At 34.6% G+C, this 14,816-nt stretch overlaps 1 protein-coding gene across 2 annotated transcripts in view; it reads right to left on the minus strand.

Annotated features, from left to right (window-relative positions):
* The window catches only part of LRRC7 (leucine rich repeat containing 7), a 448,351-nt gene that overhangs the window by 70,131 nt on the left and 363,404 nt on the right, over positions 1-14,816 (minus strand). The window contains exons 21-22 of one of the 2 annotated variants that reach the window (XM_047084407.1): positions 14,543-14,683; positions 5,075-5,194 (exon numbers count right to left, since the gene is read on the minus strand). In XM_047084407.1, coding sequence (XP_046940363.1) covers positions 5,075-5,194; positions 14,543-14,683 — 261 coding nt within the window. The remainder of the gene's footprint in view (positions 1-5,074; positions 5,195-14,542; positions 14,684-14,816) is intronic. The other variant, XM_047084406.1, reaches the window with a different exon arrangement.

A 14,816-nucleotide genomic window follows, 5' to 3' on the forward strand; every position in this document is an offset into this window, starting at 1 on the left:
ACATTATGACATTTAGCACAATACCTGACACAGAGTAATATTTAATATATGGTACATAATAGTTCTTACCAGAGTGACTTTAGCATAATCCAACAGGTGACAGCTGTGAAAGCAGAGATGTGACAGCAGTCTAACGTACAAATATTCCTGAAACCACTGTTGTTTTCAGGCATTCAAAAGTTTTTAATAGCAATTCTTAAAGTGCTTGTGTAGTAATGTTTGGAATTCAGGGGGAGGTTTACATAGCTGTGACATGTTCTTCCAGCAATGACCCCCAGACTCTGCATTGACGGATATTTAGAATTTGAGATTTTGGACACTGACATAGCAAGAGAGAACTGAAAACTACCACCTACTATTACACCATTAAAAGAAAAAAAAAGTCAGTTAAATTCCACCTCTTGCCACTCAGAAAAAAAGAAAGCAAAAAAACAAGTCGGGATTTAACACCCTCAAATTTTGCCATGGATTAGCCACTCTCGGTACTCAGGACAGAAATAGTAGATAAAGAACAAAATCCTTTCTGATCAATGAGCACTTTTTGTCTATTTTATGTGTCTGAAATATTTGATGTGTTGGAGGGTACCCAAATTTGTTCTCCTATAGTGTTTGTAGTACTCACAGGCATATCCTTGAGTACTACCAATATTAGTTCAACCAAAGAGCTATGATAGCCAGAACGGAGAGCCACAGTTCAATCAAAGCCTTTCTGAAACTGTGTCTCCCCCTGAATCTCTGAAGCACCACAGGGTTTCTGATCATGGTAGTATCACAGCACTAAATACCACACAGTTGAAGTATCACAGTAGTAACATAGGAGTAACTCTAAGAATAATAATAAGATTGTTTAAAAACTCTAATACAGAGATTTCAAGAAATACACTGAAATGGAGCTGGCTACGACTTCATCATTTATTCTCCTTTGATTCCCCATTCCATTTGTAGTCCAATTCTTAATTTTCCATTCTCACTCTGTCTACCCTGACTACTCACTTCAACTGCAAAAGTAATATTGATTTTTAAAAACATTCACTGTATAATGAAATATAAACACAATAAATAGTAGTATTTTTTTCATATTTATTTCAGTGAATCCTGAAGCCCAGGTTAATAATCCCATTACCATTTTCATTTCCTTAAATTGATTCTCACTGAATATTAACTTAATATATTCATTTAGAATATAATAAACTAAATTTGGATATTTAGAGCATCTTTTGATCTCTCTACTCTGTGAGATAATAGGTAGACACATCTATACGTTCTAAAATCCCAGATTTTAGGCAAATTTCAGGTAATCTGAAAATGCATATCATGATAGTAGGAAGAAGATACAAATGAGTTTACACATGAAAGACATACTACATTATTTCACATTTGAAAAGAAGTATCAAAGGTTATGAAGTTTTCACATAGATGAAATAATTATTTTAGTCTTAAATAAGACCAACTACTTTACTAATGTTTAATCAATACAGGATTGCATGGGGTTCTTAAAAAAAGTAGAGAAGCTATGAACATTGGGGTACGAATGGATAAAGAAATTGTGGTATATATACACAATGGAATACTATGTGGCAATGAGAAAAAATGAAATATGGCCTTTTGTAGCAACGTGGATGGAACTGGAGAGTGTAATGCTAAGTGAAATAAGCCATACAGAGAAAGACAGATACCATATGGTTTCACTCTTATGTGGATCCTGAGAAACTTAACAGGAACCCATGGGGGAGGGGAAGGGAAAAAAAAAAAAAAGAGGTTAGAGTGGGAGAGAGCCAAAGCATAAGAGACTGTTAAAAACTGAGAACAAACTGAGGGTTGATGGGGGGTGGGAGGGAGGGGAGGGTGGGTGATGGGTAGTGAGGAGGGCACCTTTTGGGATGAGCACTGGGTGTTGTATGGAAACCAATTTGTCAATAAATTTCATATATATATATAAAAAAAAAGTAGAGAAGCAAGCAAATGATTATCATGATTTTTACTGATGATATGATTATGGAGCTTGAAAATAGATTTCAGGTAAAGTACATATATGGATGGTTAATGTAAACACCTCTTAATTACATTTAGAATAATAAGTGAATAAAGCTTTTTCTTTCATGGGAAAATTATAGTAGCTTTTGCAACTATGTAAGTGGATATGGTTCCCCCCTTGGGTAGGCAACCTCCCCTTGGCTCTGATAGGTATTCCCTCAACTTCCTGTCATCACATTCATCCTCTTATCTTTCCTCAAAAAGAAGTAGATCCCCTCCTTTCTTCGCTGAGATTTTCAACTTTCTCTTCACCGGTAACTTCTCATCAGCCTTCAGATATGATCAGGTGTCTGCCACTTTAAAAATTTCTTCTGTCTTCTTTATATCCCTTTTTATATTCTACCATAATTCTTTCTAACCTACTCCTTAATGTAGGTTCCAATGAATTACACTCCATCAAGTAGGTATTAAACTGCTTTTGCCAAGACCACCAATGATCTGTTTCTAAATCCAGAGAGCCTTTAGTCATACTTATTTTGCTCGAATTTTTTTTTTTTTGGCAACACATGACACTGTTGACCACTACTTCCTTAAAACATTTTTTTCCATCTAGTTTTTTATTGGTCACTGGAGTTGAGAGCCCTATCTATTCTACTCCAACTGATTAGTCAAAGCTAATCATATAATTCCATTCATCTTGCTAGGGGTGGGAAGTCCTTCACTATTTTGGGTCAATGAGATCTAAGAAGACATTGGTATTTAGGGTTGAAAAGTTTTACTTGAAGTTTTGAAAAGTTTTGCTAAGAAGAGGTAGGGATTTAGGATTGAAAAGTTTTGCTTGTAACAGACTGCTTTTGGAAACTTGGCTCTTTCCCTTGATGGATTTGGAAGAGGAAGCTTGTATCTCTAATTGTCACGGCACACAACTTAAGTAATGAGAGGAACCAATTTTGGGATAAAGCCAACAATATGTATAGAAGAATGGAGAGGGAGAAAAACCCTAAGTATTTAAAATAATATAACTGAAGACTAAACCTGAGGCTTACTCTAGATCTTGATAATCAGCTAGATATTTACTTAATATCTAGATATTGAATCTATGCATTTCGCTCCACCACCCATTGCTTCCACTTACTCTCCCCTGTATTACAGTAGAAGCTTTTTAACTGGTCCAGTTGCCTTCAGTCTTTCTTCTCTATAATTCATTCTCTGAAAAGCTATCAGAATGTTCTTTAAATGAAAATTTAATCTTTGCTTTCTCATGTTTAAAACATTTCAAAACTCCCCTTCTCATTTCCTTCAGAATAAAGTACAGCACGATCAACCTTCTGTTTACCTTCCAGCCTTATTTTACACTACTCCTCTCAACTTTAGTTTCTTTACTAAACAGGTGCCCTTTCCAGAAAATCTCATAACCCTGTATCCCAACTTCAAAGCACTAATCACACATTATGTTTATCTGCTGTGTTAAATATTGCCCAACAGGCAGATTAATAACATGTGTAACACCTGTAATCAGGGTATTAACAGCTATTTGAGGTAAAATAATTTGATATTTAATATATATATATATATATATATATATTTTAAAAAGCACTGAAGTAGTCATCAAGAGGAAAATCATCACCTAAATTACAAAGAAAGTATGTGATTATGTAGTATATATGTAAGCTATGAAGCATAATTACAAAATTCAACCTAAGAAATAAAACAGTAGCAAGAATAATACAAATTTTCTCCATGATCTTACCCCAGTTTCCTCTTTAGAGATACCTCTAATCATAAATTTTGCTAACCATTCCCTTTTAAAAATAGTTTTCTGACTCATGTACTTATGCCTAAACAATATATTTTAGTTTTGCTTATTTTTGAGAATTATAAATTTGATAGGTTTGATGTGTTCCATCTTCTGAAACTTGTTTTTTACCAAAATTATGTTTCTAAGGTTTATACATATTATCATAATTACTGATTAATTAAAGCAATTTTCATTGCTTTAAAATATCCTTTTGTGTGAATAACAGAATTTATTTACATAGTTTTCTGGTGGTAGGTTTTTCCAGTTTCCTACCATTGTAAACATTAAAAGTGTCTTGAATAACATCTTAGGAGGACAATTTTTAGAATATAAGGTACACTCATGGTCATCTTTATAAGATAATTTGATTCCAAAATGGCTGTTTTTATTCCTACAGGAACTATGAAAAGGTTTCCATTGCTCTTATACTAGCAAACAGTTTACATTTTTCAGACTTAATTTTTGTGGACTAGTAGGTATAAAGTAGCATCTGTTTTTTTTTTTTTGTATTTCTGATTGACAAACATATTCTGCTTTTTAAAATGTTTATTTACTCTCCTAATTCTCCTTGTATTTTACCATTCTTTTGTATTGTGTTGTATGTCTTTTCTTATTGACTATATGAGTTTTAAAAAATATATTCTGGAATAGCAATCCCTTGTCTCTCGTATATGTTGTAATTATCTTTTCCTGGGTTGTGGCTTTCTTCTTATTCCCTTTATGGTAATTTAACATGTAGCATTATAATTACTTACTAATCACTTAGGCTACCTCACTAGACTAAAAGATCTTCAAGTTAAGACACCATATCTTACTTTTGTTCCCCAGAATCTAAAAACTGCTCAACACATAGCTGAGCACAGTTGCTCAGTAAGTATTTACCGAGTGAATGATTAGATGAATGGACTGGTATGACTTTACAAATGGTAAATCAATCTTTTTAGTTGAATTTCATTTTACACAAATTGGCTACACCATACTGCTAAACTCAAGAGGGTCAGAAGTGTATATTACACACAATCCTGTACTTGCACTTCAAAGGTGGGTATCAGACACTAGTAAGAGGTGATAGTATCCATAGAGGTGGCAGGATATTGTTTATAAAAATTTGTTACCAACTCTATATGTTCATTTTTCATTCTTTTCATGCACTTATGGTTAACTAAACTCCTTATAGTGGGAAAATATTTAGTCTAAATTTATTACAAAATTAGAAATGAGGTTATGACATAAAATATGGATTACATATTACAATGGATGCACAAGGTTCATGGTTTGTGTCATTAATTTGAAACTGGTTACCTTTTTCGTAATGGTGTCCGGAGGTACATCCCGCCTCCCAAGAGGATAAGGATTCCATTGGCCACTAGGAGATACATCTTCTTGTCCATTGTCTAAAATGTTGCTTTGCTGGGACGGGGTCTATTGCAAAAATGGTATGGCATTCTTTAGTGATGTAATAGAAGTTTATCATAGTTTTCTGAAAAGAGTCCCTAGTGACTGTAAGATTAATTGTGTTTAATCGCAGAAAAACAAATATTCTGAACTGGAAGTATTATTATTCACTATTTACTTAATGAGAATTCTGAATTGACAGGTTTTTGGAAGCAATGAGAAATTCAATGAAAATAACCACTTTAGAGTTATTTACTGAATTTTAAAGAAAAGTTTAGATTATTTACAATACCTGAACAAAAAATAATCCGAATAACATTAACCAATTGTTAAAAACCACAACATTTAAAAATTGCTTAATTCATTTCTTTACTATAATCTTACCGTTTAGACTATAAACTGAAACCATATAATACATAGTATATAATTTTCAATATTCCAAACCTAAAACAAATTTTATAAGGCTGTACTGATTCTGGGAGAACATGCGTTGCACTAATCCAAAATAGTGTTAATAATAGCAAAGTGTAAGACTTACAGTACTATGACATTATCTACAGATAGCTTTTAGGGAAATATGAAAGCAACATCAAAAACGTTGTGCTATTAGAATCACAGCATAAAATAAATCTGACTGTTGTGTTTCTAAATTTATTTATATAGATCATTTGTGCTTTAAGTTTAAACACCTCATATATTTTTAGCTGATATACTGCTTATTATTTTTAACAAATAATAATACCCCTGTATTTATTATTATTAGTATTTGATATGGGAGAGAGTTCCATAGTTTGACCTGAGCAGGTAATTACAACCATCAGAAAGATGGGCTCCCATAGAGGGATATAGTAGTGGTATATTTTTCCTGTGGAATGAGATTAACTTTTCTCAATGACTTTTCTCCTTCTCTAACCTACCACATATGCAGCTACTCCTTGATTTGCTGGGGAATTCTGTGGATGAGAAATTATGCTGTTTCGTACAACGTTTTCTGTATATGTTTTGAAGTATCCCTATGGATAAATCAAGCCTAGTTAGAGGGTGCATGTGCAGCTCTATTCTGTGTGAGGAAGTGTCCAACCCCAGGGTGGGAGAACTGGGCCATTCTCTTCACAATGTTGCACAGATGGGCGGCTTGGCAGCTCTCATCTGGTTATACAGAGTGGTCCTTGTTGGTTTTTAAAAAAACAATTATATAACCATCCAATCTGCATGCTGATTGCATGCGTGTTTTAAAAAGGATTGCTTGGAACTATTTTAAAACAGGGTTATGATACCAGATGGAGTTTTCCTAAGGTATAATGGATATAATGAAAAGTAAGGAGGTAACTCAATTTTCTTATTGTACTTTGGCCATGTGAATTCCTTTTTCAGGAGTCTATCAGAAACTATGAACAAAGAGAAAAACCATCCTGAACTGAAGCTTCTGGGTTAGCTAGGAATGCATTCACTTGTGGTTGTTTGAAAATTCGCATGTAGGTAACACATTTAAAGTACATATTACTTGAAAAAAAAACAGATTGCTACTAAATCCCTGTCTGTCTGTTTTCAAGCATTAATTTTCCTTTATTTCCTAATATTTCCTTTATAATATTTCCATTGTAGTCTTTTCCTTTTTCAGATTAACACGTTTGCATATGCCCCCCCACAGTTTTTCTATATATTAAAATACAACAAATCAAGTTATTAAAATTAAGCAGTTAAAATATAAGTGTTCAGGGTAAGCACTCCTAGCTGGTGTTTTTTTGTTTGTTTTTGGTTTAAATTAATATCCATGTCTTTCTGGCTTGATTTCTTTGCCAGTGAAATGGGATAAAAAATGTGTTCATCTGGCTAGGTGTTTGCAAAATACACTTTTAAGAAGTGGCCAGAATATATAACACAGATATCCCTTTTTTTCCCCCCTCTATATCATGTCCATCTCCTTCTCTATTTCCTCTACGAGTCATGCTTCAGCTTCCCAGACAGGACTCTTTGTCACAGAGAGCAACTGAGAATTGCAGAATTTTTCTTGGTGTTAAAAAAAGGTGAAAACCCTTTAGTCGACATCCTAATATCATAATGGTGTAGGTTCTTCATTCATTTAGGAATCTCTCTCTCTTTTTAAAATTAGAATTAGCAACCACATCAATTCTACATTACAGGGGTCAAAGAAAACATAAACATGCAGACACGTGAAAAAAATACTTTCACTAGACACGGAAATTAAAGGAATTTCCTGAAAGCAATTTCCTTTATTCATTTCAAGAATGCTCTGGCCTTTTTTGTTTTTCTTAAGTGAGACATCCTGGGAGGAAGGGGAGTTTAAGTTTGGAGAAGTAGAAAGACCATGAAAACAGCTTATCAATGTTGGGGGGGGGCGGGGATGGGTAATCTAAAAAAGAATTATACAGTGGGTTCACATTCTGTTCCTAAGGTGTACAGCTATTTAATAAAAAATTATACTTTTCACAAACTGCTACTGAATTGTATATAAATGCAGTTGCCGAGTTGTGAAAATTCTAACAAAGGTTAAAAGGAGCAACTGAAAAACATTTAAAAAAGTAATGAAGCTATCATTGTTGAAATTTGTTATTTTAGAGAAAATAACCAAATTGAGATTCAGTTACTCATTCAATTATTTCTAATACTACACTCTAGATGTTTTCTTTAGATACTTTAAAAAAGTAGGAATGAATCTTATTTTCCTCAGCATATGTAACCAATTAAATATAGAAGACATTGAAAATCACCATATTGCACCATTTTCTCAGCTTCTAAATTCTGTAGATCTTTAATATTTCAAAATATAGACAAAATGGTCATTATGATTTAGTGAAAAGTCAGAAATTATATTTGTTAAGAAATACTCCAATGCTAGGAGTTTTGCTGATGGGACTCTGTCCCAAAAATGACCATGGACATTTATAGATTTAACATTTATGTTTTTGACTACCATGAATGAGCACAAGTGTGTACTGGAAGAAGTAATTTCTAATTTGGCTGAGACATAAATATGCATGAAAATGTGTGATATATATGTGCATGTATATAAATGTGTGCCTGCATGTGTTTATATGTGCCTATGTGAGTATGTGTGTATATGCAGGATTCACGTATATGAATAAATGAGCTTAGCTGACCCAGTAGTTTTACTTGGGTTAGCTAATTAATGGATACACTGAATGCTTGACAAATTATACTTACTGCATTTAGCTGGAGAAATTATATGAGAGTGGTATTAGCATTTGGCACTTTGCAAATATCTCAGGATGTGTGCCTTAAGATCTCAAGGATCTATTTTGCTTAGTAATTAGCCTATAGTTCACAAAGGCATTACCATAGATTCAAAAATGTTTTAAAACAATTTTCCCAAAAGTATTTCCAGTGAAAATTGGAATATAATTTATTTTCCACATATATTTAAAAAATAGGTATTACAAAGACAAATATACGCCAAGTTACAATATAAATGATTTTGATTTCAAGGGGTTCAATCTGAAGGTGGTAATGTAATGTTCAGATGATTTTTAAACCAGCATTTCATTATTATGGTAGGAAGCGTATGTATGAGTACTAACATTATTATGTTGGTAATGTTAGTCATTGTCCATGAGGATTTATGTGGATTTACAGGCTGGAGGCTTTTTTCATAATTAGAAAGATAAGTGAATCTTCCTTGAGTGATAGATAGCCAATAATAAATCCAGCAGAATCAATAGAAACTATAGGCAATAGAAACTATAGCCCCAAGGTGCTACATAAATCTTGCTTTGCTTTCAGCAGAAAAAAATGGGATTAAGTAACCCATGAGAGTAGGGTGAATAAATGCATATCAAATGTTGGTACTATTTGATCCTGAATCATGTGCATAGATCCAGTAAGAAAGGACATTAGAAATTTAAAAAATAATTTTAAATAGGTGCAAACATTTCTATCTAAATTTCTCTAATTCAAAAGATAGTAGGATGAGTATCAAGTAATAAAACAGATAGCAAGGCCATCTTCTTCCAGGCAAAATTCTATGAAAAGATTATTTAATACATATATTTCCATCATTTCAACTTCCCTTCCTCTGAAATTGTAATTTATATTAGTGTCTGTTTCAATAAGGCACTAAGTAGTGGGTGCTACGGTATAATATGGTGGTAGAAGTTGAAAAGAAAGGAACAAGACAAAAAAGTATCAGTTTCTTCAATGTGGAAGAGATCATGCTATACCCCAGCCACACACCTGCAGAGGTGGAATTAGAAGAGGCCAGTGATTTCTTCCCCAGTCCCACTTGTCTCTGGGGCTGCAGTAGCAGGAATGATTAACTTGTGATTTTGGGGGATTCACAATCTTTGGCCTTTCCCTGCCATCAAGCATATTTCCTGGTGATACTGAGTGCCCAGGAAATGGGTGAGCACGAGGTAACTTTAAGCGGTTACTTTAAGGTAAAGGTAAGGTAAGGTTACTTAAGGTAACATTAAACATTTACTAAATTCTGCTAAGAGAGCCCTGTGTCTGTAGCACAGAGGGAATGATTTGGGTCATGATAGGTTTTGGATTAGTTAATATATTCGACTTGTGTATTCTCTTCTCCATTCCATAATATCTATTTTTCTGGATTATTGTGAAGATGATGTGAGATCATAATGTATATGAACAAACTTTATCAACTATTTTGAGTTATGTTCTCTGAAAATGCCAGGTTTTATAAATATTTGAGAAGGCTTCATTGTACAGTAAAAACAGCAGGGACCAGGGTGCCAAGCAGAGTCAGATTCAAATTTTGCCTACTACCATGTTAAGTGCCAGGGTTACAGTAGTGAAACAGAATTGAGGTAAGTTCCTTTGTGTGACACGTGAGCCTCAGTTTCCTCACTTGTACAATGAGATAAATACTTCCTTTGTGGATTTATGAGGGTAGTGTGAAAAAACATATTTAAGGTACCTAATGGTACCAGGTACACAGTAGATTCTTAATAAATCCTAGTCTTTATTCTCTTGTTGAAATTCTTATTCTACCATTAATCTGGATAATAAAAATGGCATTTTGAACTGACATTTTACAATATTAGATTTCTCTCTAATAACATAAAATTTCAAGACAATAGCTAAGCTCAATTACAACAGAACACATCCAAAGAAGCACATGGAACCATTAATAATGTCATAGAAAGTTGCTTTAAATGCTTTTTGGAGAGGCAGTAAATAAATGATAAATGGATAAATGAATGAATGAATAAATAAATAAATGAATAGATAGAAAATATTAATAATTTTATAATTTAATAGCTGATTTATATAGGTTAAGTGTTCTGGTTATAAGTACTATTAATTTTTTTAGGAAATTAAAATAAATATCAATGAATAAAAACATTAAAGAATATTAAATATTAAAATAATTTTGGGGCACCTGGGTGGCTCAGTCAGCTGAGCATCCGACTTCAGCTCAGGTCATGATCTCATGGTTTGTGAGTTTGAGACCCGCATTGAGCTTGCTGCTGTCAGCACAGAGCCCGCTTTGGATCCTGGGCCCCACCACTCTGTTCCCCTCCCCTGCTGATGCTCTCTCTCTCTCAAAAAGAAATAAAACATTTAAAAAATAATAAAATAATTTTGTTGTATTTATTAACATTCTGTTAATATCTTAACAGATGTCATAAAATTACCATAGAATATGTAATTTACTGTTCATAGTATGGAGCCTATATGTGGCTTGTAATTCATGAAAAATGTTTAATACTTGACCTGCCATGTAATAAATATGAACAAATTAGAAATATTCAACGCACAGCAAAATCTGGGAAAGTCTTTTCATCTACATAAATATTCACTTTTAAAATAGAAGTATAGGGGCGCCTGGGTGGCGCAGTCGGTTAAGCGTCCGACTTCAGCCAGGTCACGATCTCGCGGTCCGTGAGTTCGAGCCCCGCGTCGGGCTCTGGGCTGATGGCTCGGGGCCTGGAGCCTGTTTCCGATTCTGTGTCTCCCTCTCTCTCTGCCCCTCCCCCGTTCATGCTCTGTCTCTCTCTGTCCCAAAAATAAATAAACGTAAAAAAAAAAAAAAAAAAAAAAAAAAAAAAAAATAAAATAAAATAGAAGTATAGATTCTTTGATCTTCATTCACAAATAGCTATATCCTTTAAATAATTTATTACAAATTTGTTTAAAAATTTGAAAAAAAAACTAGATATTTTTGGTAACTTAAATAGAAACTCAAACCAAAAAACAAATAATACACTGAGTCAGGACCTCAGTTAGCACAAATAGTGACTTTCTGTCAATTACCAAAATGGAGGTCGGGGGAGGTCAGAAGCACTGAAAGGTGCCCTCTCTGGGCAACCTGCAAAAAGATAGTCTCAGTGTGACAGAGAAAATACAAACAGTGCTCCTTTCTCTTAATTGAGAGAGGTTAAGGCTTGAAAACAGAGTATGGGGAAAGAGTGTGGATTTCAGCCTTGAATGTTCCCGGGTAGGGCACTACCTACACAAAAGTAGCTGCAACTCGAATTCCAGTGCTTACATGGTAATGCATGAAAATGTTAATTTAGATTCCTTCGACATTCAGAGTCATTTACCACAGCACCTAACTAAGGATTGCCAGGATTGTCATTTAGGAATTTTATAAATAAAAAGAGCTCAGTATTTCCACGGGAACATGAACAGTTTTGTCAATTTTATCTACTGAAAATGTTTGTTTATAAATTGCTCTTACTCTGTATTTTCAATGAAATTCTCGTGGCTCACAAGCATTTAGAGACTGAAAAGAAATCTTAAATTACTGACATTAATTTTTATTATCTTAAGTAGCGAACATGTTGTAATAGGTTTTTATGCAAAGGAAAATAATTTTTGCCTGTCTCCTCTCCTGGTGAGAAGGGTTCAGGGAAATTAAGCCTCAAACATAGGATCTGTTAGCAATGGCCAGTGGAGCCAAGAAAGGAAAATTTTAAGAGAGGCTGTCTCTAAAACTTGGCAGAGAAACCAAAGAAATTTTCAAATTAAAGAAGCTCTGTGGAAGAGATGTGCCTGAGCACAAAGATAACGGGGCAGAGACAGACTGGAATCCATGGAAGTAGGGTCTGGAGTATTATTGAGATATCGAGCACTCAGTGCCCATACCTAATAAAGTTCCTGCACTGGCAGCAGGTAGGAAAGTTGTCCCAGATGTCTAAAGCTCAAAGTTTATAGGCCTTAAACTGATAATTTAGGGTCATAAAATCTTTTAGGGGTAATGGAGTAGTTGCCCTGTCCGTATTCTTTATTCCCTCCCTTGCCTTCTCTCTCTCTCTCTCTCTCTCTCTCTCTCTGGTGTGGATAATAACATATTGATGATAATTCGTTTTGAGATGGAATATTTCAATACTTGAATTATTCTTGGTTTGCAGTTTAATGCAGCTCCCAAAGAGAATTCCTTTAGCTCATCTCTGTACCTAACCGAGGAAGGTTGAAAAGTCTCCAAATATGATAACTCTGTAATATTTCCGATATAAATGATCTTAGAGCTATAGTAACAGTTAATGAATGCATTTTCTAGGCTACCCCACACAAGATCAGAAAATTAATACAGCAACACAGAGGTACTGAATTTATATCTGGGGAACACTGCAGACATTGAGAAATATATGTTTCAAGTATAGCCCCATTTTTCAGAATATATTTATGTCATTCTATAGATGGATAAGCAAATAGGACTAAACATTAAACAAAATAAGGGGTTTTCCATATAATTTGAGGGGGTTCAAGCAATAGCTCCCTTCCTATCAACATGTCTCTAATCTGCTCACTGAATTTTGAAATTCCACCCTCTTAGTTTAAGGGTTTGATTTCTACCAAGTGCCAGGCCCTCCAGGGGAGAGACCTATTTCAGTTGTGATGTCTCATTTACTCCTTAGTGCAAACACATTTCAGGGTCTTTTGAATGCTGGTTTTGTGAGGGCAGAAGATGAGAACCCTGGGCATCTGAGGGGACATGAAGAAAAGGTTCCATTAAAGTAGAGGCTGCCATAGAAAGGGTCTTGCTGATAGTGTGCTGGAGCTGACTTGTACTAGCTCGTGAGAGCTAACTGGACTCATGTCCCAGTTCTGTGTTCAGCGATGTTAAGTTAGTACCTTGAATTTGGCCATAGAGGGAGTGGTTACATCACAGACATTAGCAAACACCACAAACCAGGGTTTGTTCTTCTCCCTGGAAGGAAAGTTACCTACACACCCCTTGTCCTGCCACAGGAGACTGAGGACAGGAAAAACAACATTCAAAAGTTCTTAATTTAGTCTTTTTTTTTCTTTCCAAAATAATTGTGGGTGAGGAAAAAGCTGTGAATATAAATGTCTCTTTGGTTTTATTCCTCTATTCACAGTAGGAAGCAAACTATCCAGAGTCAGGGATTGTTATTAAGACTAATTTGACAATAAAACATGGATTCAAGGTCTTTTGACCCTCATTTTGCTGGGATGGGTTTTTTTTTCCCTTATGTTCATCAATTTTATTATGAGAGAAGTGTTTGGAGGCTACTGTCATTCTGTTATCCCTACTTTGCATTGCTTTTTTTCATAAAACTTACTAGGTTAATGACTATATTAATAATATAGTCATAATGACATATTGTGTGAAAATGACTCATTAGCCTCCATCAAAATGTAACTAAGACAGAGGCATTAATCCATTTCAACAGGTAAAATGTGCATTCTCAGTTTTGCCTGAATAAAACAGCAGAAATGTTCTTTTGACAATGGAAATGTTTCCTCTTCCAGTATATTTCATTTCAAATTAGCCCACAATTTCACTTAAGGCCATGTTAACGTGCTCCTTTCCCATTAGTCTAGGGTGAGTAACAATTTGCTAGCTAAACCACAACTTGCTCCTCACGTTTTATGTCTGTGTAATATTTCCCACAAAGACAATGGGCTGAAGGAGCATCGAGAAGTGCCAAACACTTCATTTCCATTCTAATTTAGGTCTCTATGTCGTTTCCAAAGGAATCAACTGAAATCCAACAATAATTTCTAGCTCTGTTCTCAGAATGTGTCAGCAAGGGAACATAGGGCTATCTCCGAAAAGGTTTAAAAATATATGTTTATATATCTACACACACATGAAAGAAAGGAAAACCAAGAAAAAAAGAAAAAGAAATGGGTAATAAGAAAATGAGCTTTAGAGCAACTCAAAAAGCCATGTGCCTGCTCAATCCAAAAAGCAAAGCTATTAAGCAGGAACCTGCGAATCGTTCTAGCTCCAAAGATTCATTTAGCAGCTAAGAGTTTGGGCTCCACATCATTTGCCCTTGTGCTTTTTGAACTCAGGAGAGTCTATAAGCAGGGTTGTATGTACAGCCTAAACACATTAAGTGAACAAACAACATTAATTGGCTTTGGTATGCTGACACATGTAAGGCAGTCCATACTTACTTTCTGAAGAGGTAGTTCTTGTAGATCAAATTTAGACTTAGTCTGCAAGTTTAAAGTCATGCTTCTGCCTGCATGCATTGCTGAAATACCTCCATAGGGCAGCATGCCAAGGTTAACTGTGTTGTGTTTGTAAGCAGCATTCTGAGTAGAGGAAATAATCATGTGACAGGGTGTGAACACATGCTCAACAAACTGATTATTACATGAACATGTTTAAATTTATAACATTTAACTTTAAGCGGGCAAACAGTAACTTCCTTTTAAACATGCACTT

The sequence above is a fragment of the Lynx rufus genome, unplaced genomic scaffold (genome assembly GCF_022079265.1).
Source record: "Lynx rufus isolate CCGP_SWC_20201006 ecotype Redwood Valley unplaced genomic scaffold, mLynRuf1.p SCAF_2, whole genome shotgun sequence".
Classification (NCBI taxonomy): Eukaryota; Metazoa; Chordata; class Mammalia; order Carnivora; family Felidae; genus Lynx; species Lynx rufus.